The 27,171-nt window shown below is 49.0% G+C and overlaps 1 protein-coding gene across 3 annotated transcripts in view; it reads left to right on the top strand.

The window, feature by feature from the left end:
• The window catches only part of Htt (huntingtin), a 141,504-nt gene that overhangs the window by 101,203 nt on the left and 13,130 nt on the right, over positions 1–27,171 (top strand). For all 3 annotated transcript variants that reach the window (XM_047565664.1, XM_047565665.1, XM_047565666.1), the window contains 18 exons: positions 3,853–3,994; positions 5,843–6,022; positions 6,140–6,316; positions 6,597–6,673; positions 8,138–8,276; positions 9,033–9,155; positions 10,436–10,649; positions 11,161–11,306; positions 12,492–12,669; positions 13,784–13,879; positions 16,024–16,211; positions 18,182–18,308; positions 20,359–20,459; positions 21,256–21,410; positions 21,993–22,132; positions 23,041–23,123; positions 24,464–24,594; positions 24,708–24,837. In XM_047565664.1, coding sequence (XP_047421620.1) covers positions 3,853–3,994; positions 5,843–6,022; positions 6,140–6,316; positions 6,597–6,673; positions 8,138–8,276; positions 9,033–9,155; positions 10,436–10,649; positions 11,161–11,306; positions 12,492–12,669; positions 13,784–13,879; positions 16,024–16,211; positions 18,182–18,308; positions 20,359–20,459; positions 21,256–21,410; positions 21,993–22,132; positions 23,041–23,123; positions 24,464–24,594; positions 24,708–24,837 — 2,527 coding nt within the window. The remainder of the gene's footprint in view (positions 1–3,852; positions 3,995–5,842; positions 6,023–6,139; positions 6,317–6,596; positions 6,674–8,137; positions 8,277–9,032; positions 9,156–10,435; positions 10,650–11,160; positions 11,307–12,491; positions 12,670–13,783; positions 13,880–16,023; positions 16,212–18,181; positions 18,309–20,358; positions 20,460–21,255; positions 21,411–21,992; positions 22,133–23,040; positions 23,124–24,463; positions 24,595–24,707; positions 24,838–27,171) is intronic.

Raw genomic sequence — 27,171 nt, 5'->3', positions numbered from 1 at the left:
TGCTCATGGGTTCAGTGCGACGTGTCCTGAGGGACACGTTGCTCTCACATGGCACGGGTGTGCAGCATGTGGGGTCTCCTGGGGCAAGTGTGTAGTGTGTGTGGGGGCTGTGGCCTCTGCAAGTCTGCATAGCACGTGAGTCTGGAGTGTGTTCACGAAGTCAGGGGGCAAGTCTAGTTGAACAAAAAGGCAGGTGGCAGTTCATTAACTCCTTTCAGCTTTTCTGTTCAAAGTTTTCAACATAAAAGTCAAGGAGAGAAAATGATGAAAGAAGGGACAACTGTAGGTCACGCTTAGGCTTGCTTTAGAGCAGGGCAGAGCTGTGAGCAACAGGGTCACCAGAGGGTTCCTGTGGGAGAAGCAGTGGCCTGGGTGACCCAGGGGTGACAGCTTTGAGTTATAGAAGAGGGTCATCCTTGAGGTGGTGACACTGGGTGGGTCTGTGCACAGAGGTTAATTGATTGTGCTTATTTACTGCTAGTGTTTTAGAGTTATTTATGGTTTCTTGCTCCCCGCCCCTGTATTAATAAAAATGGTAAAGCTGTCACTTCTGGGTTCTTATTAGCCCAGCAGGCCTTCCCAGGACACCCGGCCCCGGCTTCTCTTTATTGAGTTAGGTCTCATTATCTGCTCTCCCCCCAGCCTCTGCCCTTCCACTGTGGAAGCGTCAAGGCTGTAATTGGACCTGTATTCTGTGAGGATTCTGTTAATGTCTGTCTCCCCCACCAGGGCAGGACCTGTTTCTGGGTTTGATCCCCCGACGCATCCCCAGTAGTAACCTGAGTTAGTCAGTCACCCTGTTAGCAGAAGCAGTCATGATGACTGGCGAGGCTCTTCAGGTGCCACCTTCTAGATGGGGACCGCTTTCCAGGAGTTCGCCACTCGTCCAGTGCAGCAGCACACAGGAGCCCCGCTCCACCTCCTGCCCACTCTGCTCTCTAGCCCGTCAGTCCTGATGCACTGTGTCCCGTCAGTCATGTTGGCACTGTGTCCCGTCAGTCATGATGGCACTGTGTCCCCTCAGTCCTGATGCACTGTGTCCCGTCAGTCATGATGGCACTGTGTCCCCTCAGTCCTGATGCACTGTGTCCCCTCAGTCCTGATGCACTGTGTCCCTCAGTCCTGATGCACTGTGTCCCCTCAGTCCTGAGGCACTGTGTCCCATCAGTCATGATGCACTGTCCCCTCAGTCCTGATGCACTGTGTCCCCTCAGTCATGATGGCACTGTGTCCCCTCAGTCATGATGGCACTGTGTCCCTCAGTCCTGATGCACTGTGTTCCCTCAGTCCTGAGGCACTGTGTCCCATCAGTCATGATGCACTGTCCCCTCAGTCCTGATGCACTGTGTCCCCTCAGTCATGATGGCACTGTGTCCCCTCAGTCATGATGGCACTGTGTCCCGTCAGTCATGATGGCACTGTGTCCCCTCAGTCCTGATGCACTGTGTCCCGTCAGTCATGATGGCACTGTGTCCCCTCAGTCCTGATGCACTGTGTCCCGTCAGTCATGATGGCACTGTGTCCCCTCAGTCCTGAGGCACTGTGTCCCCTCAGTCATGATGGCACTGTGTCCCCTCAGTCCTGAGGCACTGTGTCCCCTCAGTCATGATGGCACTGTGTCCCCTCAGTCCTGATGCACTGTGTCCCCTCAGTCATGATGCACTGTGTCCCCTCAGTCCTGATGCACTGTGTCCCCTCAGTCCTGATGCACTGTGTCCCCTCAGTCCTGATGCACTGTGTCCCCTCAGTCATGATGCACTGTGTCCCCTCAGTCATGATGCACTGTGTCCCCTCAGTCATGATGGCACTGTGTCCCGTCAGTCATGATGGCACTGTGTCCCCTCAGTCCTGATGCACTGTGTCCCGTCAGTCATGATGGCACTGTGTCCCCTCAGTCCTGAGGCACTGTGTCCCCTCAGTCATGATGGCACTGTGTCCCCTCAGTCCTGATGCACTGTGTCCCCTCAGTCATGATGGCACTGTGTCCCCTCAGTCCTGATGCACTGTGTCCCCTCAGTCATGATGCACTGTGTCCCCTCAGTCCTGATGCACTGTGTCCCCTCAGTCCTGATGCACTGTGTCCCCTCAGTCCTGATGCACTGTGTCCCCTCGGTCATGATGCACTGTGTCCCCTCAGTCATGATGGCACTGTGTCCCCTCAGTCCTGATACACTGTGTCCCCTCAGTCATGATGCACTGTGTCCCCTCAGTCATGATGCACTGTGTTTTGGTGATGGAACCTCATTTTCTCAAGTCTCCTCCTCCCTTGACTGGGCGGTCATGCTGCCTGTGGAGCTCTTAGGCCACACCTGGTAGCATGGCTCCAGGAAGTCCCCTTGTGGGCTCTGCTCTCTTGGCCTTCTTTTCTGGACTCTGTCACCGTGGATTTGATCATTTCTTATCTGTCTCACTTTGGGTGAACTGTGAGGGTCCTGACCCCGCTGTGGCTCATGTGAGAGTGGTGTCAGGCCACGGACCACACATCGGTCACCTCCCAGGTCAGCCACTCAGGCGCAGGCAGCCTGGACCTGTGACCGTCATGTGCTGGCAGCACTGTTTGAGGGCTTGCACTGCTAGAGACTGGGGATAAGTTTGGATTGACCTTGGGTCTCTTAAGCATCTGCTACCAGCTACCTGAATCACAAGTGCCGGCTGCTCTCCTCCTGAGGCCGTTGGCTCTGTAGCTGTGAGTTAACCTTACTACAGAAAGGTGGGTTTGGTAGTTGACGGTTTTTTGACATAAAAACTCCCTCTTCTGTACCAGTTGTAGTCAGGTAAAAAGGAGAATCATCACTTCAAGGAGTTCCCTCTCATCCTTTTGTAGCCCCCCTCCTGCTTCCCCTGGTGGCTGCTGACACACACCTGTCCCTCCAGCCCCGTGGAGAATTCTGTAGACATGGAGATCGCAGTGTGTGGCCTTTTGAATGTGGCTTCTCACTGTTTACTGAAAGTTCTCTGGGACAGGCAGCTGAGGTCTTTCCTGGGGATTGTGACCGCTCTTCCATTGTATGGGTGTACCACACAGTCTGCTTATCCAGTCACTGGTGGAAAAGCTGAGGTGGCCATGACATTTTTTTTTCCATCTGTAGAACGTTTTATGCTGGTCGTCTTCTAAATCCCAAGGGGTTACAGGAAAAGTTGATGTATTTCAGAGTGTTCTTGCCCTCATGTGACCCCCATCCACACTGAACCTTGGCAGGACATGGTGCAGGCTTTTTACTATCCTGGGAAGGGCACAGTCCCTGGTCAGACCCTGAAGTCAGAGGGCAGTTTGGGAATGTGCCAACATTGTGTTTTAAATACTTTGGCTAGAATTGAGAGCCTCAAGTTTATAATTCCCATTTGTTTAGAAAGAAAAAGATGTAGTGAGAAATAAATGTGAAGTGAAATTTACACATTAGTGGAAAGAAATGCTTTTCAACAGTGTTCTGGTTCTAATCCATGCAGTGTGCACAGACTCGGAGTAGTAACGGTCTATTGGGAAATGGTAGTAAAGTACAAAAGCAGGAAGGTGTCCTCTCTGGCAGTTGACAGGATGTGTGGTAGGTAGGAGATTTCAGAAGCAACTGCTCCACCTCCAGACACAGCCAGCTTGAGTTCCCAAGCACAAGTGCTGATTGAATGTGCAGCTTTACAGTGGGTCCTGCCTTTTAGTCCCGCGTTTTGATTTTCTGCCTGCTAAAACCTTTGTGCCCTTTAGTCTTTCTTTTTTACTCACGTGCTTTATTGTCGCCTAGGTCTAGAATACTGAAGTGTCTGTTGCGCCCCATGTCTAGAATGACTTGTCTGTTAGAGACAAGAACCAGGGTAACCAGCACAGTGCTCCCTCGGTGCACCTCTCTTCCCTTGTAGGAGACACAGTCTGTCTTGCACCAAGTCGCTTAGCCCCCAGTTAACTGGTGACGAGGAGGAGTCTGACTCGGCAGCCCAACTTGGAATGTGCAATAGAGAAGTCGTGCGGAGAGGGGCACTCATTCTCTTCTGTGATTATGTCGTAAGTTTGGAAATGCCTGCAAGGGGTGGGGAGAGGGACCAAATGGAAGGTGCTGTGTGGACCTTCTGCCTGCCATGCCTCAGCTTCCTTGAAACTGAAAACCAAAAGGACTGTTAACCCACTGTGGCGTGTGATTAGCATCCATCCTCAGCCTCCTCTACCAGATGTCTAAGCTGGCCTTGGAAAGCTTTCACTCACCACCGCTCATTCAGCAAATCTACAGCAACTGACTGCTCTGTGCCTGATGTAATGCTGAGGATTTCTGTGAATTTGAGGGAAGCAGTGGAATAATACATAATTTCAGAAACAAGCCTTAGCATTGACTATAATGGGCTTCTGATTAAAAAATTTTCTGGAAACCAGGCATGGTGGTGCATGCCTGTGATCCCAGCAACTTGGGAGGCTGAGGCAGGAGGATCACAAGTTCAAAGCCAACCTCAGCAACTTAGCGAGGCCCTACACAACTTATCGAGACCCCCGTCTCTAAATAAAATATAAGAAGGGGTGGGGATGTGGCTCAGTGGTTAAGTGCCCCTGGGTTCAATCCCTTGTACCAAAAAAGATTTTTTTTAATTGATATGTAGGGAAGGTGTTAAATGTTCAACATCGTATTTTAAATAGATTCCTGTTTGAAATCCATTCTTTTTAAAATAATTACTGTTGTGGAATTTTAACCGTAAAACTAGCATTAAATGTTTAATGTACAAAAAACAAAATCAGTAGAAGGAAACAAAGACCCCTATAACTGTGTTGCTCTAAAATAGCTGGCTGTCCCATCCTGCTCTGGAGTTTCTGTACTCGGTACTTGGTAAAAGCATGAACGTTCCTCTGTTAGGAGCTGGGCTTCTGGGTCATGCTGTCCCCTTAGCAAGGCAGGGCTGAACAGGCTGGGTCAGGAGGGGCTGCAGCTTCGATGGGAAGCTATTGTGCACCTTCCTTGCTTGGGGTGCAGCCAATGACATCCTCACTTTTTGCTCAACGTTCATTTTTGAGGTTGAAATATTTTTCATGTCTTTTTCCACTTTTGAGAAATAATTATATAATGCTGCTTTTCACAGACATAATAAAAAGAGATATTACTGCCAAATGATCCCAAATGAAAAATATTAACCAATTACCAGATGTCAAGGAATTGATCATGTTTTGTTTTCTACCTGTAAGAATTTTGAATTAAGATGAAAAGGTTCCACGTGTGTTTAAAAATGGATGTTTTTTATTTCCTCCTACATCTTGAGGGAAATTTATTTAATATAATGTGTGGGAATCCCTTCATCTTTTAGATTCAGGAATTCTATCAAAACTATGCAAGTTATAGTGAATTTTTTTCCCATTGAAATGTTGCAAAATTGGAGACCGTGTAAGTGGAGAGCGAATACCCCTTGCTGGGATAGCAGATGTCGGGCAGGGAGTGTCCCTTGATCCTGTGCACTCCAGGTGAGTGGCACTCCAGGTCACGTGCCATAAGGGTGGAACTGGCCACTCATGCTGCTCCTGCTGCCTGAACCACACCCAGCTGGTGCAGGCCTCCCCTAGGCCTCTCCATGGAAAGGAGCCCGAGTTCCATTTATTCTCTGTTCTTCCTGTGCTGGCGTCTCCAGGAGCAGGACTTCTGTGGTGGGTTCTGACCTCACGTGGCCTCTGGCACAGTATGCGATTGGAGGTGGCGGGCTCTGTGCTTGGAGCTCCTGCCTCCTCAGTTACTGTGTTCAGATAGCTGCTGTTTTCAGCTGGGCAGGTTTGTGTTTGGAGTCTGTTCTCGCCTTCCTACCCTTTCTGCCCTTTCTTATGGCATTGCTCCCTGTCCTTCTCTCGTCTGCTTGAAAACAGATCTTGCATTGTATCTCCTAGTGTCAGAACCTCCACGACTCGGAGCACTTAACGTGGCTCATCGTGAATCACATTCAGGATCTGATCGGCTTGTCCCATGAGCCTCCGGTGCAGGACTTCATCAGTGCCGTCCATCGGAATTCTGCTGCTAGTGGCCTCTTCATCCAAGCAATTCAGTCCCGTTGTGAGAATCTTTCAGCTGTAAGTCTTCATTGCCAGTCACAGTTTCTCTACCTTAAAAATGGGGTCCTGGAACTTATAAGTGCCTATTTCCAGTTGGCAAAGCAATCAGCTCCTATTCCTTTTCTTAAACGTTAGCCAACCACTCTGAAGAAGACGCTGCAGTGCTTGGAAGGCATCCACCTCAGCCAGTCAGGCGCAGTGCTCACGCTGTATGTGGACAGGCTCCTGTGCACCCCCTTCCGTGCTCTGGCTCGCATGGTTGACACCCTGGCTTGTCGCCGTGTAGAAATGCTTTTGGCTGCAAATTTACAGGTACTGAGAAAAATATTGATGCTGATTTATATTGGAACTTGGCAGAGTAAGCAGAACATTGAGCTGGGTCTTCCTCCATCAGCCTGGTCTTGATATGGTCACAGATGGGAACACGTGTGCCTTGTGCAAACCTGTCATTCTGTGTTCATCTGATCCAACTGCTCTGGTCTGTCCTTGCTGTGACAAACTGTACATACCAATTTGTCCTTTTTAAATGAGTGTGAGGTCATTATAGCCCCCTTCATAGCACAGATTCAGTGACATGTTCTTGTTTATTTAGAGCAGCACGGCCCAATTGCCGGTGGAAGAGCTGAACAGAATCCAGGAACACCTCCAGAGCAGTGGGCTTGCACAGAGGTAATGCTGCAACTGCTATGTTCAGATAACCCAGGATATAAAGACTTAGACTGCTACAGGAGCAAATTCATGGGCTTTATCGGTTGATTTACTGCAAAAGTGCCACAATAGAAAGACTTCCTAAATTTCACACAGTGGGATCTTGCTTTATAAGAAGACCTCACACCTTTTGCATGCATGGGGGTAGCCTGCCACATGTTGGCTGTCCGAGGGGTAGCAGGTGTTTCTGTTGCCCCTGTAATCGATGGGAATCTTGAGTTACCAGCTGCATAATCTAATCACTAGATAAGAGTGGGTGAATCTGAAAGCATGACCTGATTCTTGGCTTGTGTTATAGTCACATCTTGTTAAAATTTTATCTCTTCAGTTAGGCAAAGTGGCACATGCCTGTAATCCCAGTTTCTCAGGAGGCTGAGGCAGGAGGAAGGCCAGCCTCAGCAACTTAGCAAAATCCTGTCTCAGACACAAGAAAATTAAAAGGGCTGGGGAGGTAGCTCACTGGTAAAGTGCCTCTGGGTTCAGTCCCTAGTGCAAAATATCAGTGTGTATGTATACTTGTATGTTCATAACTATTCAATCACCTAATTCTGTTTGCAAGACTTTTAGAATCCTTTATCGGAAACATTTGCATCTGTAATGTGAAGATATGTCCACTGCTACAAAATAAATGACCAGTAACTTTTACCTCTTTTCCTGTACCATATGTGCAGGGAGAGAGAGGGAGAGAATAATTCTGGCATGATTTCAGTCTAAAGAGGGCCTTGCTGATGGTGTTTTTATTTTTTTAAACATTTTTAGTTGTAGATGGATATAATACCTTTATTTTATTTATTTATTTATTTGTACGTGGTGCTCAGGATCAAGCCCAGTGCTAGGCAAGGTGCTAGGCAAGCGCTTTATCACTGAGCTACAACCCCAGCCCCGATGGTGTTTTTAAACAGTACAGTGCAGTCTGCAGGGCCAAGTGATAGTGATGGCCAGTTTGCATCATGAAGCTCATAGGAGATGGCAGGAGAACAAACCAACTGTGTTTTGACCCTAGACATAATTGCCAGCCCAGGTGAAGAAGATTATAAAAGTTTGTAAATACTTTGGACCAGATCAGGTGATTCTTTTATGAAATGGCCATTTATAATGATACAAACTGTGTCTTCCTGAGGAACTAAATGGAAGAGTTTGTGTACTTGGATCTTAGATGATCTCTTGCTTATATTAATATTACCTTCATTAATTGTCATACCACATTGCAAGGTATAAGTGAAAGTTTGGAAAATATCAATCAGGCGTCAGCCTCTATTTGCACTGTGGCCTGCGGGACACTGAAGGGAAAGTTAGTAGATTGAGCATCGCCTTAAGGAGCCACTGGTGTTCCTTCCTTATGTGCTTCTAGAACCTGCTTTGCAAAGCTGAAACAGACTAGAAGGCAAACCTCGCTGTGGTGAATTCATTGTGTTTGTGTTTCAGACACCAAAGGCTCTATTCCCTGCTGGACAGGTTCCGTCTATCTACTGTGCAAGACTCTCTCAGCCCCTTACCCCCAGTCACCTCCCACCCTTTAGACGGGGATGGATACATGCCACTGGAAACAGTGAGTCCAGACAAAGTAAGTGTCCAGGATGCTCTAAAGTGGTAGCTCAGGCGCACACAGGGGCGCACACCTCTGTTCACCTATGTCAAATGCAAAGTGTCAGGGGCTCAGTGTACTCAGGATGTTCTGATGCTTGACCCAGGTCCTGAGCAGCTCTGATTGGGGGCTGGGGTGGAAACATTTGGGAACCTTGCAAGTCCTCGTGAGAGAGGCTGCGCTGGTGTGGGACTTCTGTGGTAGGAAGTCTACCATGACCTCTTCTGACACCTTTTCCTTCCTGTGAATTGACACCAGCCCTGATGGGTCGTCATTACCTCGTCACTCACCTCAGAGTTAGGAACCATCTGGGGACTCACAAGAGATGAATTGAGGTCTCAAAAACCAGCGGCCCAAGTGGAAGGAGAAGCAGGTTCTGTCCTGCACTCTTAGGCTTTACTTCCGTTTGTTAAGCACCTTCTCAGCACTGGCTGCTGGGCAGAGTCGAGTAAAGCCAATTAGAGGTGGTTGGTGCAGGGTCAGGGGAGGGGAAAGAGGGGAGCCTTCAGTACTTCCGCTGAGTTTGGAAGGACTACTAGTTGTTCAGGTGGAGGGGGAGAAGGTGAGTTTCCAGGCAGGGAATAGCAACTACCAAGGGAAGACCTCTCCTTTGGCAAGCTGTAGACAGGGTATGCTGGCGCCCCGTGAGCAAGGCTCAGTCCAACCCAGGGGAGCAGAAGCCTCTGATTGCCTGTCTGACCACATTCCCTTTTCCTGTCTTTTTCTTCTTCCCAGGATTGGTACATTCGCCTTGTCAGGTCCCAGTGTTGGGTCAAGTCAGACACTGCACTACTAGAAGGTGCAGAACTAGTGAATCGCATTCCTGCTGAAGACATGAGCAACTTCATGATGAACTCGGTAGGTGAGCAGCAGGAAGTAGAGAAATCTCTAGATTTTGCTTGTTTCTGAGCTGGATTTGTCTCATCTTCATGTGACTCTGACTGACTGACTGACTGACAGCAACACATTGAGGGCTCTCATCCAGAATGGGACAGTGCTGGGGTGGGGGCTCTTCAAGATGGGAGCCAGAGTTATTTCAGCTACATTAGAACCAAAGTGGAATGTGGTTTTTAGCTCATGTTATGTGCATCTAAAGGAAATGCAGGTGTCCATAGATTGCAGTCAGTTCATCATTGGTACCATAATGTGTGTGCTCTTTGGCAAACGGGTTGTTGGTGGTGAAGCCCTCCCAACCCCATGTAGAAACAAAAGAGTCAGCCCAAAATCAGTTTGCTAAAATTCGTTTTATCTGAAAATTCTTGCAGTAGAGGCTGACTTACGAACTGACAAATTTTCTTAGTGACGAAGTTTATTGGATTTTCCAAATTTGCTAATCCACCTTTTAATGGCTTTAAAGGTTCTGGCTAAAAACCACAAGAATTTTGGGTTTTAGGCACTGATGATGAAGTTCATTTTTCTGAATATTAAACTAAGATTGATGTTCTACCTGAATAATTGGACACCCCTATCCTTAAATGACCAAAAAGAAGTTGATGAAACACACATTGCAAGTTATTGAATGAAATGCTCTTTTTCCAAGCAGCACTTTGGCTTTCTATGCCACTTTGCCCTATGCCAGCTGCTCTTGCACGTCTTTTGCAAACTGCAGGAGTGCTTGGTATTGCACTGTTTTCTTGGATGGCACATTAGGATTGATGTTATTGTTTTATCAGTTAAAAATTTGTACCCCAGCTGGACACAAGGACACGTGCTTGTAATCCCAGCAACTTGGGAGGCTGAGGCAGGAGGTCGCAAGTTCAAGGCCAACCTAGGCAATTTAGTGAGGCCTGAGGCAACTTAGCGTGACCCTGTCTCAGAATTTGAAAAAAATAAATAAATAAAAATAAAAAGACTGAGAACATAGTGGTAAAGTACTCCCAAGTTTAATCTCTAGTAGCACCAAAAATAAAAATAGAAGAATTAAAGTATTCCAAAGAGACCAGAAATATATTTTACTGAGCAAAGGTCGAATAGAATTGTTCATATATTTATAATAGATGTATATTCTTAAAACATTCCTTATGGTATTAATCTGTATTATCTCAAAACTCTTGTGTTAACTGTGATTTTTTTCTTGCCTAATTGAAAGCGTATAATCTTTGCTGTTGTTTGTCTAATCTTTAATGCTCTGATTTCAGGAGTTCAACTTAAACCTGTTGACCCCATGCTTAAGCCTCGGCATGAGTGAAATTGCTGGTGGCCAGAAGAGTCCCCTTTTTGAAGCAGCCCGGGGGGTAACTCTGAACCATGTGACCAGCATCGTTCAGCGACTTCCTGCTGTCCATCAAGTCTTCCAACCCTTCCAGCCCACAGAGCCCACGGCCTATTGGAACAAGCTGAATGATCTATTTGGTAATTTTAAATAAAAACTTATTTTATTTTTAAAAAGTGTTGCACCAAGCAAGTTTATAAGCAGCTCTGCTGATCAAAAGTGTAGGCAAAAGGTAGCTGGAGGGCTAGGGTGGTAGCTCAGTTGTGGAGTAGTTGCTTCACCCGTGAGGCTCTGGGTTCCGACCTCAGTACCACATAGAAATAAATAAAATAAAGGTCCTGTGTTCATCTACAGATGAAAATATTAAAGTAACTAGAAAACAGCACCAGCATTCGTAGCTTTGAATTTTTTTCTGTGCACTTGCCACTTGTCGTCTTGTTGGTGCAGTCAGTGTTCTGAGCCTTTCAGGAAGGCTGGGTGGTTCTCAGGGAAGTGCGCGTGCAGAACATCCTGCAGTCATGGACATGTTGCAGGCGCGCACCTGGCTGGGACATCCAGAGCACTTTTCAGTCCTCACAGAATTGCGTGGCTGCGTCTGAAGGTGAAGGGCTGTGTGTGGTTACAGCCACCCATGGAGGTCTCGTGTTTCAGGGGATGCTGCATTGTACCAGTCCCTGACCACACTGGCCCGGGCCCTGGCACAGTACCTGGTGGTGATCTCCAAAGTGCCTATCCATTTGCAACTTCCTTCTGAGAAGGAGAGGGACACGGTGAAGTTCGTGGTGATGACCATGGAGGTAAGAGCAGCTCCAGAACTTGCTGTGGGAGGGAATGTGACTCACGTTAGAATGAAGCAGCTCTGTGTAAACCAGGAGCTTGAGTGGTCAGTTTGGCTCCTCCCATCCTCAGGAAGTCAGTGCTTATCTTCAGGTTCTGTCTGCCTCACTTCACCGAGTGCCTTCGCCTCTCACTGCACTGCTTCCTCAGGGACCGTGGAGGTCAGCAAGATGCCTTCTCATCCCTGCACTGCAGACCTAGGGTGTACCTGAATTTTTAATAATCTGGGCAGTGTGTTGCATCTTAAACCAGGCAGTAAATCTGGGCATTTCAACCTTGGGGCAGTCAAACACTTGTCCCCTAAAGTATGTACGCCCTGTGGGCATGTTGCCTTTCCGTACCACTGCCTGTCTACCTCAAACACCAGAGATACATTGGCCATCCTGAGCAGGGAGCTGCCACCTCACACGAGGAAAGGGCTGTCCCAAGGGCATGAATGCATCAGTCACAAAGCAGTGAGGAAGTACTACTCTGAGCCAGGTTGAGCCAGGTGGTCCACAACCCTGTCCTCAGCCTAGTGGAAAGCTGGGAAGCAGAAGAAACTTGCAGAATGGACAGTGGCACCAGACACACCCTGTGCCTCATCTGTAGGACAGAGCACTGCACCTGCATCATTGCATTAAGTTCTTAGGATGGCCCTGCACGGTGTGTACTTTGTGCCCAGTTCACAGATGAAGAGGGCAAGGCTTGGAGAGAGGGTCAGGGACTTAGTCAGGCTAGTTCAGTGTTTGATTGTAGGTCCTGCTGTTCCCAGAGCTCACGTCCCCAGACTTAGCCTCATGGCTATGGTAGGTAAGATCTGTGCTACAGGGGCCCTGGAAAAGAGCCTCTGAGCAGAGACTGTGTGACCCAGGAGAGGTTGCTCCAGGTTCTCACGGCCCTGAAGGAAAAAGCATTTACTGAGTGGTGTGGGCGTCCTGGAGGAGGGAGTTGGGAAGGCAGGTCGGGACTGAATGTAGGGAGCAGGGGAGGGCAGCCTGGGAACAGCTGGGTCAGTGCCATCCTTTGGGCAGGGCAAGGTCTTCTGGACTCCTGGCCTCTTGGTCTTTGCCTGCCTTCCACAGCTGTGAATGGCTCTGCCTGCCTGGAGCCCTGGAGGCAGGAAGAACTGGGTGGACGTTCTCTGACACAGTACTTCCCTTTAGGCCCTGTCCTGGCATTTGATCCATGAGCAGCTCCCTCTGAGTCTGGACCTCCAGGCAGGGCTGGACTGCTGCTGCCTGGCCCTGCAACTTCCCGGCCTTTGGAGCGTGGTCTCCTCCGCGGAGTTTGTGACCCACGCCTGCTCCCTCGTCCACTGCGTGCGATTCCTCCTGGAAGCCAGTGAGTCCATGTCCACGCTTAGCAAAACCAGGGCCCAGCAGAGCATCTACTCTTAAATGTTCTCACTTTGTGCCAACTGTTTCCAAGAACCAAATTAAGACTTGGGATGAAGAGCTGGGTCTCTGTCTCTTCACCTCCAGAAACTCAGCCTCTACCCATTAGTTAACTCAAATTTGCTTTTCTAATCATTTTGTTTAGATTTTGGAGTTGAAGCTTTCAGAAAAAGGCTTCTAAGCTTCATGTTCCTGTGATCTTGGTCTTAGTGGACCATGCCATGTTTTTAGCCCTAAGTGATTGTAAGATTAGTAAGATTACATTCAAAAGATGACTGTCTCCTATTAGAGTTGAATGCATATTTCTATATACAGCATTGTAACACTAGTATATTGTAAAATAAAAGCAATTCATCCTTTTCAAGGAACAGTGTCCTCAATAAGGGGTCATTAGCTAAATTTTGTAAAAAATTGGGCATTACAGTTTACATGTTGCAGGGTGTTTTGAAGTTTAGTATTTTCCAATTAAACGTTATAGAGTGGTGTTTTGATGTTCCATTGTTTAAATTGTTTTCATCTGTGCATTTGTAGTCAACTTGAAAAACGGAGATCCAGGGATTAATTTTTAAAAGCCAGGCGTCTTGGGGTTCCAGTGATGCTTTCAGCGACAGTGAATCATGGACAGTCCGATAAAATCCTTCAGGGCAGAGATGCAGACAGGACAGCAGCCTGAAATCTGAGTGTAGGAGCTCAAGTTCTTGCACGTGCGCAGTCAGCCAAGAGACTGGCAGTTACCTGTGTTGTTGACCGGCATTTTCTATTCGACTAACGTCAGTTCTAGAAGTCTAGGCCTCATATGATGTAGTCCATCACTGAATTCTTAGAGGGTGCACAGATGTGAAAATTTGAGTAGGCAGGAAGGATAAAAATATGTGGAGGGCTGGGGCTGAAGCTCAGTGGTAGAGTACTTGCCTTGCATGAGTGAGGCACTGGATTTGATCCTTAGCACCACATAAAAATAAATAAAGATATTGATTGTGCCCATCTACTACTAAGAAAATATGGGAAAAAAAAAAAAAAGAAGTATGTGGAAATCCTTGTCTCTTATGTTGTGATTTTAGTTGCAGTGCAACCTGGAGACCAGCTTCTTAGTCCAGAAAGCAGAACCAGTGCTCCAAGACCTGTCAGAGAAGAGGAAGTAGATTCAGACACACACAGTAAGTCTCAGAACCCATTTTTTTAACCTGTGTTTCTTCGGGGCCTTGAAATTCATTTCCAAAAGAGACTTGTAAGTGGACGATGTGGACTCTAAAACCTGTTTCAACTTGCCCATAATACTCGTCCCTGAATTTCCAGGGGATTTAGTCCATTGCTGTGCACACCCTCTTCCCTGTGTCTCAGCACTTGTCCCTGCTCCCCTGGCTGGCTGACCTATTCCAGCCTGGTGGTCATCTTCCCCAGTTCTCGCTAATCCACATCCTTTCCCACAGCCAGGTTTGCTTCCTCCTGGGAAGCCCCCATCTCAGCACTGAGCACATGACTGTAGTTACTCTGAGCTCCTGAGGGTGGTGGCTGCACAGAGTTCAAACATGGCCTGCTTTAAGTGGTCAGCAAATGTTGGTTGAGTGGTGAATGGATAAAGAGAAATACCAAGGAACTTGAAGTTAGTGGGCATGTCCACGCAGTATACTGTGACCCAGGTATATTTCAGCCATCCCTTTGGGTGGATATTTTCAAAGAACTTTCCTGCTCTCTACAGAGCAGCATCAAAATTGCCCTTATTTAAAGTTCTGGCTCAAATATGTGCTGCAGTTTTTCATGTTCCTCTCTCTCCTGATTTTTGGGCAGCTATTTTACTGTGACTGGTGGGAAGGCTGGTTGGGAGTAAAACATTCTGGCCAAGTGACTTCTTACTGTCTCAGCCTTCAGCTTCTGGGCCCTTTAAGCTCCCTTAACCCAGGGGCCAGTGGGAATGCCACCCTGTCCCCTAAGGAAAGGAAGATAGGCTTCCAGGCCACTCTTCTTGGACTTCCAGGAGCCTTATCCCTGCTCCCTGGCTACAGGTGCACGCCTTGTGTTACGGGGCACAGTGGTGCCTAGTCACAGCCTCACCTCTAGTTTCCTGTGTAGGGTGTTGATGACCCAGAAGCACTGCTGTCAATACTCAGCCAAGGTCTTCTGATTTTTTTTGTCTTGAACCCTGAGGTTCCTGTGGCCTTTGTGATTTCATGGTTTCTTATTGTTTCTGAGGAGGGGGAGGTACTCACCTCCCCAACTTGGTTCTTTCTGGCAGAGCAGCTGCTCAGGTTACTCACTCTGTACTCTGCAGTGAGGCTATAAGATAGAAACTGAGGATTGTAGCCACATAGAGCAGAGAGCAGCCACAGCCCTGTCGTGAGTGCTCAGCAGATGGCTCTGTGATTTCTGCTACAACTTGAATTCCCACTGCTCTCCAGTGGTGCAGACTGTCCAGGGCCCACTCAGAGCAAGCAGGCTCCATGGCTAGAGAACGGTTAGTTTGGGTTAATACAGCTGTGTGCATTCTCCATGGCCTTCTTTAGGAGGGTTCATTTAATCCTGGCCAGAGAAGGAAGCTAAGTTTTTTATCACCTACACAGTTGATGCTTCTTGAAGATTGTCCAATAAATATTAATGGCAGACTCATTTCTTAGTTCCATAAGGCCAATAAGAACTCCTTTTCCGTACCAAAAATGTTGCCTAAATTTGGATCTCGTGGGCCATGCGTAATATTCATCTCGTAAACATTTATCACTCAACAAAACATTGTTTAGTTCCACACTGTATGTCAGACTCAGAGTGGATGTGAACAGTCTCTGCTGGCAGCTGCGAAGAGGCTCCTAGCTGAGGTCAGGAGCTTTCCTCAGCACCTCGCCCCTGGCTTTCCAGCAGGAACGCACCCCGTTCGTGCAGCAGGCTTGATCCAGGGGACATGGTGACCAGGGATCATAGAGTGGTTCTTGGCACCCTGGCTTGGGACATCACATGTCCTGGGAGAGTCAGAGAAAGCCAGAGGGCAGTGTCCTGAGGGAAGTGGAAGTGGAAGTGGAAGATGAGCAGCCCCTTGGTAGCTTTAGATGTTGCAAGCTGATGCAAGAAGGCTGGAGACCCAGGCAGGACTTGGGTTCAGAAGCATTGCCAAGGTCCTGGCGGAAATGGGGAGCAGTGCCTGGTTGAGAAACCCATTAAAGAGGCACAACCTATAGGCCTTCAGTGACCCACTCAAAGTCTAGTGGCCTGAGCAGCAGCATTGCTTGCTTGCGCCTCCTCCACGGGCATGCAGGGAAGGGTGGCAGAGTCAGACTGTTTTAATAGTCCTTTCTTGACCACATCACCTGGGTAGATCCCAAGTACATCACCACGGCCTGCGAGATGGTGGCAGAGATGGTGGAGTCCCTGCAGTCGGTGCTGGCCCTGGGCCACCAGAGGAACAGCAGCGTGCCAGCGTTCCTCACAGCAGTGCTCAAGAACATCGTGGTCAGTCTGGCCCGTCTGCCCCTGGTCAACAGCTACACACGCGTGCCCCCCTTGGTGAGTCTGGCTGTGACTTTGCCAAAGACAAAAATAGAATGCACAGGCAGCCCTGGGAACAGGGCCAACAGAGGTGAACACTGGGCAGCTCTGGCGCTCCCTTGCCATGGCCCCGTGTCTCACTGAGTGTGGTTGTGATGCTCTTGTCCTTGGGCGTGGCACATAGCGTTTGGTGGTAGAAATGCTGGATTTCCCTAAATGAGCTGAGTCGCTTTCGTTAAACAGGATCCCGGCCCTGCTGATAGTGAGGAACCTGATTCTGTTCTGGAGGCCGGGCCTCAGCAGCCGTCCCCGGAGCTGCACGTGCACATGGCACTACCACTGCTGCAGGTCCTGCCTTGGAACCGCCTTTGGAATCAGTTCTACATGGATGTGCTCAGGGCTGGGTCTGGGGCTCAGTGGTAGAGCGTGTCCAGCACATGTGAGGCCCCGGGTTTGATTCTTGGCACCACATAAAAGCAAACAAACAAGAAAGGTATTTTATCCATCTACAACTAAAAAGAACATTTTGTAGATAAGCACAGTACCTTTATTTTATTTATTTATTTTTACGTGGTGCTCAAAATCAAACCCACTGCCTCACATCTGCTAGTCAAGCACTTTACCACTGAGCCACACCCCCAGCCCTAAAAAAAAAAATTTAATTAAAAAAATAAAATGGATGTGCCAAAGGGACTCTTGTTGCAGATGGCAGAATGAGGTTAGCATGACAGGGACAGTTGGTGGCAACTAGACTGACCCCCTCCCCAGTGAAATTGCATCATTCTTCCTAGCCTGCTAAGACAGGACCTGTTCCTTTCTACCAGAGTCCTCAAGCAAGAAATAAAGGACAGAGCACAGAACCAGGGCCTGGGAGGTTCTTGTTTCTGCCCGAGAAGGCCCACAGCTGCCTCTGGGGCACAGCCTCTGTGTGGGTGTGCTGGTCCTGGGGAAGCGAGCACCAAGAAAGTGGTATCTGTTGGACTTCGAGGGATGCTGCAGAGGGCAAAAGTGTTTGGAGGATCCATGCTGAGAGTAGCGGTACAGCCTGGTTGTGTGGAAATGCTGGTGTAACAGGGAGCTGTGGGCATCCAGGAAGAAAGCAGGAGAAGCAGCCATGATGGCTGTGCAGGGTCAGTCCCATCCCCATGCACACGCAGCCCTCCTGGGCTTGAGGGCATGTGGTTCTGAAGTAGTACTATTCCTTTAGAGGGATGGAATAGGAAGTCGTAGTCCAGAGGTTGTGCTGTCCGGAGTTCTCAGGGATCTGCCCAACCAACAGTGTACTGTAGTTAACTCCAAGGGCCTTTGTCCACTCCCTGGAGGGTCCTTCCTGGTCAGGGAACGACTATAGCAGTTGCCACAAAACCTCTCTCTGGACATGCTCCCGGGAGGTTTGGTGGGTGGCATATGATACTTAAAGAGGGCTTTCCAGTGCTCAAATAGTTTGGCTGGCCAAGTCAGAGCCCTCTCTGCCCTCACTCCAATGGGCTAAGGGAGAGATCTGGAGTGGGCTTTGGCCTGGGACTCCCTTGAGTACTCTGTGGCTTCATGGAGGGTGTAACTGAGTTGGTTCTGTTGCTGGGGCAGCACGGAGTCTACTTCAGGGATTCCTCTGTGCCAGCGCATGTCCACACAGCTAAGGACAGAAGGTAGGACGTTGCAGTGTGGTGATTTTGTGCCTGCTTGCCAGTACACGTTCATGTAGGAGGCCAGACGTCATTCACGTTGCCCGTACTCTCACACCTGGGCACAGGGTGTCCTTTGATGCCCACACTGCAGTGGGCATCTCCCTACAGGAGATGTACCAGCCAGGTGGGTGTGTGGGCAGCGTCACAAGACAGTGGCGGGCCTGGGCCAGGGAGCAAACAAGGATAAGGAAGGCAGGGCAGGGCAGAGCAAGATCGGAAGGTACCCTGGGTGGGGAGTGTTTCTGGGGAAGGCAGTGGACTGGCCTGCTTGGCTGGTAAGGTTCCTCACTCTCATCTCAGGTGTGGAAACTCGGATGGTCACCCCAACCAGGAGGGGACTTCGGCACAGTGTTCCCTGAGATCCCGGTGGAGTTCCTGCAGGAAAAGGAGGTCTTCAAGGAGTTCATCTACCGCATCAACACTCTCGGTACCCCACACCTCGCCCTCAGGGCCCAGACAGCTGGGGAGACCAGGCGCAGGGGTTAGGGTCTTCTCATTTGATGCCAGAAAGCCTCGGGGTGACAATGACATAACCTCTGTGGACACCTTTGGCAGTGTATGCAGAACTCCTTGTTCTGGTGAGGAGTTGCGGGTATGCGTGCAGTGCCAGGTTCTGTGTGCCCGGCTTCTGGCAGCCAGGGCGGGTGTGCACACAGTCGATGGCAGGAGGCCGGGTTCTGTCTGGCCGTTGGGTACTTAGGCCAGATGGTGGCAGTGATTTTCTCAGGATGTTTTCTTGTGCTCACCAGTTTGATCTCATGTTCTCAATGATGTCATTTCTTGTGCTGGGGAAGATGACAGGCTGTCCCTGGTCCTGACCTTCCCCAGGATCCAGGGTGGTTGAGTGGAGGGAAAGCAGACTTGGAGTTGGCTGGCGCTGGCCCCTTTGGCTAATCCTCCTGTCTACTTAGCATGGGTGGGTTATTAATCTTAACCTCCAGGACCCTCTTTGTCATCTGTAAAGTGGGGACTGCGCCTATTCCATGGAATTGTTCCAGGGGTAGAAATTAATAAGAATCAGCTCTCTCAGAGTGTCTCAGAAAGTGGTGGCATTAGTAGTTCTGTTAGGACTCTTCTCTGCTTTCTGAAGAGCAAAGTTGCCTGTTTTTTTCCCCCTTGTGGCTGGGGTTATCACCTGGTGGTACGGTTGTAATCAGGAAATCAGGGACTGTGCATTTCCTGGAAAGTTCCCATCTTCTCTTGGACACCTGCCTCCACCATCAGACCTCACCCTCTCCACCCCTCAATCCCTCTGGCTCCTGTAGACTTGGCACTTGTTCTGATTCCAGAAGGTTCTGGCAGTAGATGCCGCACCATGATCTGCCCTTCACGCAGCTAGACAGTCATCACCCTGTACTCAGGGGAGTCAGGAATCACCAGCTGTCAAGGAGCTTTTCTTCTTCACTTTCCTTAAAGACTGATCCCAGCCTCCCCCACCCCCTTTCCCAGTGCCAGCTTTGGTCTTCCTGGGCAGCCACCTCCAGTGTCACCACCGTTAGACCCCTTGGACCAGGCCAGCTCTGTCCCCTTTCCTCAGAACCTGCCTTCACCCCATTGTTCTGTCCTTCTCTGTGCACATTGCTGTCGAGGCACATATGTCCCCACGTGCCAGGATTACCAGAGAGGGCCTGGTGGTCAGTGCTCCAGTTGTCCTCTCCCCACCTGGCACCTGTGCATTTTGGGTGAGGGCTATGACTCTCCTAAGGACACAGTGGGAAAACAGTCCTAGCATCAGCCATGTGTTGAAGTGTGCTGCGTGTCGCTGGTGGGTGAGGCTAGAGAACAGCCTCTCAGATGGACTTCTCTGGGGGCTAGCTTGTGCCTGACCGCCACAGGCTCTTCGATCCATCTTCTAGACACACAAAAAACAGTTTCTGTGGGCTGGGGTTGTGGCTCAGTGGTAGAGCACTCACCTTGCATGTGTGACGCCCTGCGTTCAATTCTCAGCACTGCATATAAATAAATGAAAGTCTGTCAACAACTAAAAACATGTTTTAAAAAAAAAAAAGTTGCTGTGACTTAGTCTTAGCAGCTTTATTGAGACACAGTTGACATGCTGAATGTGAAGAACCGTGGTTCTGTCTGTGGAGCTGTGGCTGTCAGCATGGTCTCAGGTCAGACTTGAGAAAAGAACGCCTGGTGTGCAGAAGTGGCCTGGCCCGCTCAGACATAACCTGCTGGGTGTCCCTTCACTGTCTCTGTCCCTACATTGGGACTGGGGTTTGAGAGGGCTCCAGGGCTGAGTTCGGCCTGTGACCCTTGCTGTTAGGTAGCTTTAGACAGCCTAGCTGACTTTTGTGTGCTTTAGTTTCCTCTTTGATAAAATGGAGAGAATAACATTCCCTACCTTGCAGAATAATCTGAGGATTTAAAGAAAAGGTACTGTATGTGCCTGTCCAAGTTGGTGCTGTTGTCAACATAACCGTACACACGTGAGGAGTGGGTGACACTGTCTGAAGTAGCACTTGCATTCCCAGGGTGGACCAGTCGTACACAGTTTGAAGAAACTTGGGCCACCCTCCTTGGTGTCCTGGTGACCCAGCCTCTTGTGATGGAGCAGGAAGAGAGCCCCCCTGAGGTAAGGCTGCCGTGACTGGGAGGCTGCAGCTGGGGCAGCTTTTAATTGGCATTGGCGGATGTTGCAGAGCAGGAGCAGATCTCCCCGGGGTGCAAGTCCAAGGCTGCCAGTGACCGGGGAGCATTTTATACTACAGTGTATTCCACATAGAGGATCAGTGAGATTGTGTCCTTTAATGAAAGTATCTTTGAGTTCTGTTTATCAATATCCAGAGGAGTTGAATTAACACGAAGTAAGGTACTCAGTCCAGGCCATATGCATGTACCTGGTTTGTTTTTCTAATTATTCTGCAGAGGTGGTATTCAGCTTTTGAAAGTGAATTATGTTAGCTTCCTGTGACATAAATAGCAACCACGTTCTGGTAAAGCAGAGCCTGAGGGGTTAAAGCTCATGGGTATGCTCTTTGGCTGTGCTAGAAGATGTGCTGTGAACTTGTGGAAATGATAGTTCAGGTTCATCTCTAGAAATGAATAGATTGCCATCTGAAATGCCCCTAAAAGTAATAAGAGCCTTTAAGGAACGTTTCTTAAAAAGTAATTCAGATTTGGAGTTTTATGCTCATAGGAGACCTCACTTTGAAAAATAGACGTTTACCCATTAGATTTATTCCAAGGCACAGATACGTGGAGGTGCTGCCCCATGCCAGGTGAACTTAGGGAGACCCTGGCAAGGGGAAGCCATGTCCCTCCGCTCCTTCCTCCTAGGCCATGTGGCCTCCAGGCACTGTGTGAAGTAGAGGCAGAGTCGGTTGTGGTGTCTCACTGTCCTGTTGTTGATGTATGGACTGTCCATGCAGGAAGACACAGAAAGGACTCAGATCCACGTCCTGGCTGTGCAGGCCATCACCTCCCTGGTGCTCAGTGCGATGACTGTGCCTGTGGCCGGCAACCCAGCTGTGAGCTGCTTGGAGCAGCAGCCCCGGAACAAGCCCCTGAAGGCCCTCGATACCAGGTTTGCCTGAGTTCCCATGTGTTCTGTGTCCCACTGCAGGGGACAGTGAGGTACCCCCTCCTCAGGGACCAGCAACTTTCCTAGCTCTTTCCTTTGTTGCCAGACTTGAAACAGCACTGCATGTGACCCTGGCACAAGTATGCAGATCCAAGCGATTTCATGTCCAGTGACAGGGTCACAATTGGGCCTGGAATTTATGAGGGCCTTTGGGATGTTTGGGGGACAAACTCTGACGAGGCAGGAGTGAGCCCCTGCCTAAAGGTACACAGACAGGAACGACTTGCCGAGTGAGTTCCTTGCTCCTGTGCTGTCACTGGAGGCAACATGGAGATGAGGTCCTGGAGGTAGGACTCTGAAGGAAGCAAGATGGTTTTGCGTTTTGGTGTTTTGTTTGTTTATTTTTTGTAGTCCTGGGGATTGAACCCAGGGGTGCATCCCTAACCCTTTTTTATTTTGAAACAGGGTCTGAGTTGCAGAGGCTGGCCTTGAACTTGACATCCTCCTGCCTCAGCCTCCTGAGTTTTCTGGGATTGTAGGCGTGTACCAGCAGTAGAATGTTCTTTACTTTTGTCTGAACTTTAGGTTTGGGAGGAAGTTGAGCATGATCAGAGGGATTGTAGAACAGGAGATTCAAGCAATGGTGTCCAAGAGAGAGAATATCGCCACCCATCACCCGTACCAGGCCTGGGATCCTGTCCCTTCTCTGTCTCCGGCTACTACAGGTATAGGAGAGGGGCATTGGCTAGGACTAGAATGAGAGAGACTGGCAGGCACTTCATGCCTCCCAGTCTGTGTGCCACCTATGCCCAGGAGAGCCTCAGTTGTGAGGACCTAAAATCTAGAAATCACCTGGACCATCTTTTGCCATTTGAGTTGTGGGAAGCCAAAGAGTTCTCAAGGCTGGAAGACTGGCAGCTTGCATAAGATTTAAAAGCCAAATTAGTTGGTCACAGTTTGTCTAACTGACCTGCATCTCCAGCTTCTCAGGGAACCCACGTGCAGGAGCGTGTGTTCCGTGCTGGCCCTGTGGCAGGCTCCCCTGGCCTGAGTGCCTCACCGTCCCGGACTCTGTGCCATGCTCCTCAGGCACATACTCCACCTCTACCTGCCAGTGATAAACGCTGTAGTTTGTCATCCTGGCTTAAAGGAGAGGAGAGGTTTGGGGGATTTGTTTTGTTGTTGTTTTCAATTTGTTTGTTGTGTTATACATTTTTGTTTGTTTGGCAAACAGTATTTTAGTTTTGTGATCCCTTCCTACGTTAGCTTAGAGCTATAAACTCAAGTGCCTGGAAGGCTTTATTTAGAAGTGGCAGAGTGAGCAGGTCCTGGGAGAGGTGCAGATGAGGCCAGGAGAGGCGGAGAACATGTGGGTCCAGGGGAAGGCGGGTGGCACAGAGCTGGCATGGGCTAGCTAGGGCAGTCCTGAGTGCTACAGAGAAAAGGCCATACTCCAGTTTGTCCCCAGCCTGCCAGCTTACCAGGTTATGAATGACAAACCCCTGAGACTCCAGGGCCATCCCGCCAGTGGTGAGGACACTGACTTGGATGGCACCTGCACGGGTAGGAGTGGGATTGGCACCAGGTGGCCCTGCAATTGCGCCGCCTGGTGTCCCCACGCTGTTGTTCACAGGTGCCCTCATCAGCCATGACAAGCTGCTGCTGCAGATGAACCCCGAGCGGGAGCTGGGCAACATGAGCTACAAGCTGGGCCAGGTGCGTCCAGCTCCTCGGTCTCCTCACGGCCCTCGGATTGGGGCATGTCCCCAGGGAAAAGAGAAGTGCTTTTCCTTTTGTTTCTACTTACATTCTTTGCTCTAAGAAGGTTTAGACATGTTGCTTGATTTCATGGCGTGCTGGAGCAGGCAGGGCAGTGTGGCAGGCTGGGTGGTGTGTGCCTGCCAGGGAGCTGTGGAGAGTGGGTGTGGTCCTGTCTGCCCCATGGTTCCTGCTGTCCAGGCGGGCACCAGCTGAGCAGGAAGCTGTCCTCTGAGCTCTCATTTTGGAAGAGACTGCTCAGGGTAATGTCTGGGAACACAGAAGACTTCTGAGGGTTTTACCTTCTGCCATCCCATCCAGTGTGTGGGCCCATCATGTCACTGTCCTGGGCCCCTGCCTCTGCAGGGACAGCCACTCTGGTACCTACTGGATGCAGGGAGCTGTGATGCCAGCTCACTTTTCTGTTCTGTCACCTGTGCAGAGAGGTTCCACCCTGATCAGTAGTGGCTAGTAGACTGTGATGTGCTTTCATGGAGTGAGAGACCTGGGCCTGCTGAGGGTTCAGGGGACAATGTCACGCTGTCCCCTCTGGCTCCGTTGCATTCAGGGCTGTGTCAGTGTCCAGGGTCCACAAAGCCAATGTGATGGGATTGTATCAGGGCTGAAATATAATTCCATCCCTGCCCATCCGGGACATGTCAGGTCCCAGATGCCCCTGGGCTAAACGAACCACCACCTGCCTGGAGGGCAGCGGGAGACTCGCACTCACAGCCTGCCTGTCCACAGATCCCACACTGCAGATTTCCAGAGAAGCAGGCAGAAGTGAGGTTGGGGGTTGTGCTGACAGCCCAGTAGCCATGTGTTCTGGAGCCAGGTTTCCTCTGAAGCTGGGTACCCTTCATGGGGACTCTCTGCCCGCCTGCTGGCCTTTACCTTCCTGCTACCATCTCTGTAGTGTTTGGACTTCCTAAACAAGCAGCTCAAACAAGTGGGGTACACCATCAGGAACTGCCCATGAGGGGAGCCAGGTTTGGAAGAAACCGCACGTGTGGTCTTCCCGTTTCCAGGGCTGCTTTCAGGCACCCTTGAGAGCTATGACTGCTTCCCCCGGCTGCCGTCCCAGGCCTTGGACCTGAGGCTGGTGTTGTCCAGCAGCAGTCTGTCCCCTGCTGCAGGCTCCAGTGGCCGAAGCTTGATGGTCTGAGTGCCTCTGAGGAGCCAGCTGAGCCAGCTGTTGGAGTGCTGCCGTGTGCTTGGTGCAGAGAGCCTGGCTGTACCTCCCACCAGGAACCTCAGCCTCCTGGAGTGCCAGGCTGAGTGTCCTGTTTCCATGGCAGGTGTCCATACACTCCGTGTGGCTGGGGAACAGTATCACCCCACTAAGAGAGGAGGAGTGGGATGAGGAAGAGGAGGAAGAGGCAGATGTCCCCACACCTGCTTCTCCACCCACATCTCCAGTCAACTCCAGGTTTGAATTGGCCTTTTAGTTTTTAAAGCAATTTGAAAATTCTTACTAAGTCATTTGGTTGGTTGGTTGTGCTTCTTGAAATGAACCTGTCATCTGTGTTTCCTACTCGGCAGGAAGCACCGGGCTGGAGTCGATATCCATTCCTGTTCCCAGTTTTTGCTTGAACTGTACAGCCGCTGGATCCTGCCGTCTAGTTCAGCCAGGAGGACCCCTGTCATGCTAATCAGTGAAGTGGTTCGGTCTGTAAGTTGACCTTCCCCTTCCTTCCCTCACAGGAGCATGTAACCACATGCACAGACACTGCCACTTGTATGTCCCAGATGCCACGTGCGTGCACAGACACAGAGCACATGCATACAAGGGGATATGTGTGTACCACACACATGGTTTATCATGTCTAAAAACCTATGAGGGAGCTTTTACAGACTCCCAGCTAGAGGCTTAGTGTTTTTGAATGGGTGAAGGGATGGTTTTCTACATCTGCAATCCAGAGAACGTTGATATGCATTTATTTTGGGGGGGTTGGTGGGTACCGGGAGTTGAACTCAAGAGGTGCTTTACCACTGAGCCACATCCCCAGCCCTTTTTATTTTGAGGCAAGTTCTCACTAAGTTGCTTAGGGCCTCAGTGTCCTGGGTCGCTGGGGTTTCAAGCGTGTGCCACTTGCCTGGCTGGCACTCTCTCGTAGTACAGGTGTGGTGAAATGTCTGTTGCTTTCACAGTGCCCAGTCTGACTCTCCTGTGTGTCTGCCCCTTCCAGGTCTGTGACAAACAGCCCCACAGCCCAGGCCCCACTTCTGAGAAGCACCAGTTCAGAGCATCTCAAATTAGTAGTCTTAGCTCTTTGGGTTGCAGCTCTTCAGCTTACAAGGACCCCAATGGGCATTTGCTTCTGTGGATTGTATCTATCAGTGTTCATAGGGTTGGACATAAAAGCTTTACAAAGTAGTTACTTAGTCCACTTTATTTTTTTTTAATTTTTATATTTTTTATTCTTAGTAAGTCCACATCAGTTTCATTTGGGGATAGGAAAAATGTGAACCTTTCAGAATAATCCTAGTAAAGGACTACATGGTATTGAAAAATTTTTTCATTTTCTTTTTTTTGACAGTGATAAATATTTTTTTTAAAAAATTTTCTCTTACATGTATATAGGGAAATAATGTCTGTCTCATTCTACCATTCTTCCTATCCCCACCACCCTACTCCTCCCCTCACTCCCCTCTGTACAATCCAAAGTTCTTTCTTTACTCACCCCTGACTGTGGATCAGCTTCCTCTTATCAGAGGAAACATTTGGTCTTTTGTTTTTTTGGATTAGCTTATTTCACATAGTATGATATATTTTTTTCCAGCCCCATCCATTTACCTGCAAATGCCATAATTTCATTCTTCTTTAAGGCTGAGTAATATTCCAGTGTGTATATGGACCACATTTTCTCTATCCATTCATCTGTTGAGGGGCACCTAGGCTGGTTCCATAGCTTAGCTATTATGAATTGAGCTGCTATGAACATTGATGGAGCTGCATCAATGAAGTATGCTTATTTTAAGTTCTTTGGGTATAAGCCGAAGAGTGGGATAGCTGGGTCAAATGGTGGTTCCATTCCAAGTTTTCTTAGGAATATCCATGCTGCTTTCCAAAGTGGTTGCACCATCTGCAGTCCCACCAGCAATGTATGAACGTACCTTTATCTCCACATCCTCGCCAACACTTATTATTGCTTGTACTCTTGATAATTGCCATTCTGACTGGAGTGAGATGAAATCTTAGAGCAGTTTTGATTTTCATTTCTCTAAGTGCAAGAGATGATGAACATTTTTTCATGTTTGTTGACTGTATTTCTTCTTTGAAGTGTGCGTTAGCCCATTTATAGATTGAGTTATTTGGGTTTTTTTGGTGTGAAGCGTTTTGAGTTCTTTATATATCCTGGAGATTAGTGCTCTATCTGAGGTGCAGGTGGTAAAGATTTTCTCCCATTCTGTAGGCTCTCTCTTCACATTTTGGATTGTTTCCTTTGCTGAGAAGCAGCCTTTTAGTTTGAATCCATTCCCATTTATTGATTCTTGATTTTTACTTCTTGCGCGTTATGAGTCTTGTTAAGAAAGTCAGGTCCTAGGCTGACATGATGAAGATTTGGGCCTACTTTTTCTTCTATTAGGCGCTGGGTCTCTGGTCTAATGCCTAGGTCCTTGGTCCACTTTGAGTTGAGTTTTGTGTAGGGTGAGAGATAGGGGTTTGATTTCATTTTGCTACGTATGGATTTCCTGTTTTCCCAGCACCATTTGTTGAACAGACTGTCTTTCCTCCAGTGTATGTTTTTGGCACCTTTGTGTAGGTAGCTGTATTTCTGTGGGTTTGTCCTTGTGTCTTCTATTCTGTACCATTGGTCTACATGTCTATTTTGGTGCCAATACCATGCCGTTTTTGTTACTCTTGCTCCGTAGTATAGTTTGAGGTCTGGTATTGTGATGCCTCCTGCTTCAGTCTTCTTGCTAAGATTGCCTTGGCTATTCTGGGTCTCTTATTTTTCCAAATGAATTTCATGATTGATTTTTCTATTTCTATGAAGAATGT

The sequence above is a fragment of the Sciurus carolinensis genome, chromosome 10 (genome assembly GCF_902686445.1).
Source record: "Sciurus carolinensis chromosome 10, mSciCar1.2, whole genome shotgun sequence".
Classification (NCBI taxonomy): domain Eukaryota; kingdom Metazoa; phylum Chordata; class Mammalia; order Rodentia; family Sciuridae; genus Sciurus; species Sciurus carolinensis.
Note: the sequence above shows the minus strand (reverse complement) of the source record. Positions and strands in the feature narration are given on the sequence as shown.